This window comes from Chaetura pelagica, unplaced genomic scaffold (assembly GCF_000747805.2).
Source record: "Chaetura pelagica isolate M959 unplaced genomic scaffold, ChaPel_1.0 scaffold55, whole genome shotgun sequence".
In the NCBI taxonomy this organism is placed as follows: domain Eukaryota; kingdom Metazoa; phylum Chordata; class Aves; order Apodiformes; family Apodidae; genus Chaetura; species Chaetura pelagica.
In genome coordinates, this window is record NW_009953571.1 from 4,057,729 (window position 1) to 4,061,890 (window position 4,162).

General features: G+C 50.8%; 1 protein-coding gene across 1 annotated transcript; it reads right to left on the bottom strand.

Annotated features, from left to right (window-relative positions):
• Positions 1–1,474: 1,474 nt before the first annotated feature.
• SLC35C1 (solute carrier family 35 (GDP-fucose transporter), member C1) lies at positions 1,475–4,161 on the bottom strand (the record flags this gene model as incomplete). Its single annotated transcript, XM_009999600.1, has 2 exons — positions 1,475–2,190; positions 3,720–4,161. Coding segments are annotated over 2 exons (1,002 nt in total), but the record flags the coding sequence as incomplete, so codon positions are not given.
• Between the last annotated feature and the right edge of the window lies 1 nt (position 4,162).

Sequence of the window (4,162 nt, forward strand, 5' to 3'; positions counted from 1 at the left end):
GAGGGGGCGACACCCCCGTCCCCCCGCGGCGCCGCCCCCGCCCCCGGGCAGGCCCGCAGAGCGACCCCCGGGGGGGGGTTACTCCCCGGGTTTGGCCGCCGCAAAGCCAGCACGGGCAACAGCAAAAATGCCCGCTCCCACTGACAATAGAAGTTCAGGAAGCCTCCATGGCAGCAGAAAGGAGCGAAAGGATATCTGTAGGCATGGCAGCTGGAGCAGGAGTGCCCCAAGATTTGATAGGCACACATTCTGGGCAGAAATGGGGTGTCCTTCTCTGAGAGCAGATAGATATGACACAGAGGACACAGGGCATGGGTAGGGTGTAAAGCAGTCAGTGGCACGAACTGCCCAGGATAGCTATCCAAAGGAAACCTTTATACTTAAAGGGATTAGACAGCCGGTGCAACATCAGAGCTGACTACAGGGTTTTGCTGCTAACCCTGGGGTCAGAAATTGCAGCACGGGGTAACCTCAGGTGGCATTTTTACGGGATCAGATGGGGGCAGCAGAGATTGCTGCAGCGCTGACTCTTCTACAGCAAGTTTCAAGTAAAGGGATTGATGCAGCTGAGCAAAACTCGGTGAGGTTTTTTTTTTTTCTGTTGAAGGATTCACTGAGCTTGCCATGGTAGGTGTTTAAAAGGAACAACCCAAAAGACAAACTGCAAACACCAGGCAAGATTCAAAGTAAGTATGGAACAAGCCCCCCCAAACAAAAGTAATTAATAACAACCCCATTTTCAAACACAAACCTACCCCCTACACACACAGTCAATAGTCTGTGTCTTGTGAACCCCATGAACTGGGATCTCCACCAGTCCTTCAGGTTAACTTTCCCCTCCTGCCTGTCACTGAGAGAGGCAGAGGCCAAGCTCACTTCTTCCAGAGAAAAGCCACTTGTGAGAGCATGATCTCACTCATGAGGGAGGGAATAAGAAGTTTCCTTCCTCATTCTTAGCATGATTTCCTGAACAAATAAACCAGGTGGAAAGAAACACAAGAGACCTCAGCAGAATTCGATACTGACTCTTTGGAAAGCAGATCTGGAGGCACTGCTGCTGCTGCTTAGGCTTGTATGGAACCAGAAGGGAGGGAATTTTCCATCCTTTGCACTGAATGGGGCAACAGGAAGCACGGCTGTTGTCAATCCTTTTACAGGAGAACAGTTTACTGTAGCCTATCCCCAACAGTCTGGCTATCTGCCCCTCCCTTACACAAAGAACCTTACACAAAGGTTCAGGATTTTGTAACTTCAGACTATTCATTCAAATCATTCCAGATCCCCAACTACACAAAGCTCCTATCCCAGTCTTTATCTGCTATGAGCCCAGCCCCCCAGAGACACAAATTGCTCAGATTAGGACAATAGAAACATCCATTTTAATATTTTAAAAAGCAATCACAAAAAACCTGATTGCTCTCTACAACACATGCTCCCCCCAACTCCAATAAAGGGTGAGATCCCATGAATAAAACATGATCCCCTCAGGTCTTTGGCTCTTGTTCCTGACACAGGTCCCCATCCACTTTGAAGGTGAATTTCTTCCTCCTCCTTGCTCTTTTTCTTCCCAGGAAGAAAATAGTACCAAATGTTAACTCCCTCTGCACAGATATGGAGGTGCAGGAGCTGCTCACACACCAGTCTCATTTCTTTCACTGTTTTTGACATTAGGATCCTCTTGCACCTTTCTCATCTCCAGCCCTTTCACCCATGTGTAGGCAAAGGAGCCTCCCAGAACCATCAAGTTACTTGTCCACCACAAGAGGCTCTTTGTTTCCTCAAAGTAGATAACAGCCAGCACTGTTTGGGCACAGGCCTTGGCAGTCCCAGACACGTTGTGGGTAAGTGGGCTAGTGAACTTAATCTGAAGTCCAGTCACATACCCAATGGCAAAGCCAAACAGTCCCCCCAGGGTCATCATGCCCCAAAAACTGGGGCTTCCCAGCTTGTCGAAGTGGTAGAGGGTGCGGAACTCGCCCAGCAGCAGCATGAGGGGGAAGAACAGGACACAAGCATTGACGTTGTTGTAGAAGGTCAGGCGCCAGATGCTACCATCCACCACAGGCAGCACCTTCTTCGTGTAGATGGCATTGAGGGAGACACACAGGCTTGCTAAGATCCCAAAGAATATACCTGTCCATGACAGTGTGCCTTCTGCGCCTTCCTGGTCAACACCCAGCCAGAAGCCACCTGCAACCAAACAAATCAGGAGTCATCTGAACAACTGCTGAAGGACTCAACATATACAGGCAGCAATTAATCATTTACCTTACACTGAACAACCACAAGCAGAGACAGGCTTAACGACTTCCCCTTTCTATTAAGTGAACCCCCAAAGTGTCACGACTGCTGTCCAGGCAAGATTTATTTTTGGAGTGGGGTTAATTTACTATGCTATCATTCAATCTCAGAGAACCGATTCCCACGCTGAGCAGGCAGTGTGAGTTTAGAAACTATCATTCCAAAGAGCCAGAGGAGATGAGTTTCGGGTGCTTTTTTAATGGAAAAGGCAGTAATTTGCTGCATTATTAACAGGAAAGAGAGGTCAGAAAAGAAGACGGAAAGATAGTAAACACAAGGATGCAGTTTCATGAAGCTTCATAAAAAAATAAATCACAAGTTAGAAACAGTGCAGTATCTCCACCATGTTAAATTTATCTGATGGTTAACGCACTCTTTAACCACCTCCAGAACAAGCACTGCAGGCCTTACGTCTGCAGGGCAGAAAGGGAGACCTCTCCCCAACCCACTCCTAAGCAAAACATGAAAGGGCAGACTAAGTACAGCAAGGAGCACTGCATGGCCTCTCCATTAGCTGCTTCATGTTGGAGGCCGTCTCAGAAACTGCCTGCAAAGCAGCTAACGTGCTTTGAACCCAAATACAAATGGGTTCAGTGCACAGACAGGAAAACAAGGGGTTGAATGCACAGGCTTTGCATCATGTCACAGAGGATACTCGACTATGCTGCTACAGGGCAGCATTCCCACAGCAAAAGGGGATGGCCACAGTGGGACAGTCTTAGGGAAACCCTATAAAGGCTAGCAGACGCCATAGTCCTGGGCAGTCTCCAAATATAAGACTAGCTGAAGGCAACTGCTTGCATCACTTGGGTGAAAAAAAACCAACCCGAGTCCTGTTCCTCTTCACTTCTTCTAGGGAGAAAAGATTTTCCTGTCTCATTTTCATCCAAGTCCCTCTACTTGCCTAAACACCCACATGAACACCTGTCTACCTGGAACCAGACTGAGGTCAACAGTTCATCACCCTTGGCATCTAAGCAGGCCTCCAGTGGAAGGCAGCTTTTGGCATTACCAATGCCTTTGGAGTCAGACTTGTAAGCAGTTCCTGTTAAGTAAATAATACCCTGCCCTATATTCTAAACACACAACCAGATCTTCTGGTGGTGTTTTACGCTTGGCTTGATCAGCTAATCCTTCATCACACGCATTTAGCCTGGCTGAACTGGCTAGCTCCCCTGTATGGTCCCACTGGTGCAGACACACACTGCTAGTGCTACCAAAGCCAATGATCAACAAGTACTTGAGAGCAGGAAGAAAGCCCCCTGCTGCTGTACGGCCTGCGTGGAAGAAAAAATAAATAAATCAGGCAGGTTGTCGAAGCCAGGGCAAGGCAGGAGCCCTGAGCTACCCCACCTCAGGTGAGGATGGACCCGCCTGAGGCTGCGGGTCTGGCCGGGCCCCCTCCCGCCCCCGCTCACCTATGATGACTCCGCAGGCCAGGAGGGCGGCGAGCGAGGTGGTCTGCTTGAGCAGCAGGTAGGAGAGCAGCACGTTGAAGACCGTGGTGAGGGAGCGCCCCACGTTGTAGAAGGCCACGCCGACGTGCTTGAGGCAGAGGTTGTTGGAGGTGACCATGCCGATGAAGACGGCGGAGAGGGGCAGGACGCTGCGGGACACCTTGGGGTCGAGGCGGAGGGCGGGCAGGCCGGGGCAGAGGGGCCCGCAGGCCGCCCCCAGGCTCAGCCCCATGCACAGAGAGGCCGTCAGGGCGCACTGGAAGAAGGTGACGAAGATGGGCGCGTCGAGGCGCAGCGAGGGGCTGTCCAGCAGGTACTTGTTGAGGAAGACCATGGCGATGGAGGTGAACCAGTAGAGGCAGACCACCAGGAAGATGCGCAGCGCCCGCAGCACGAAGGGCGCC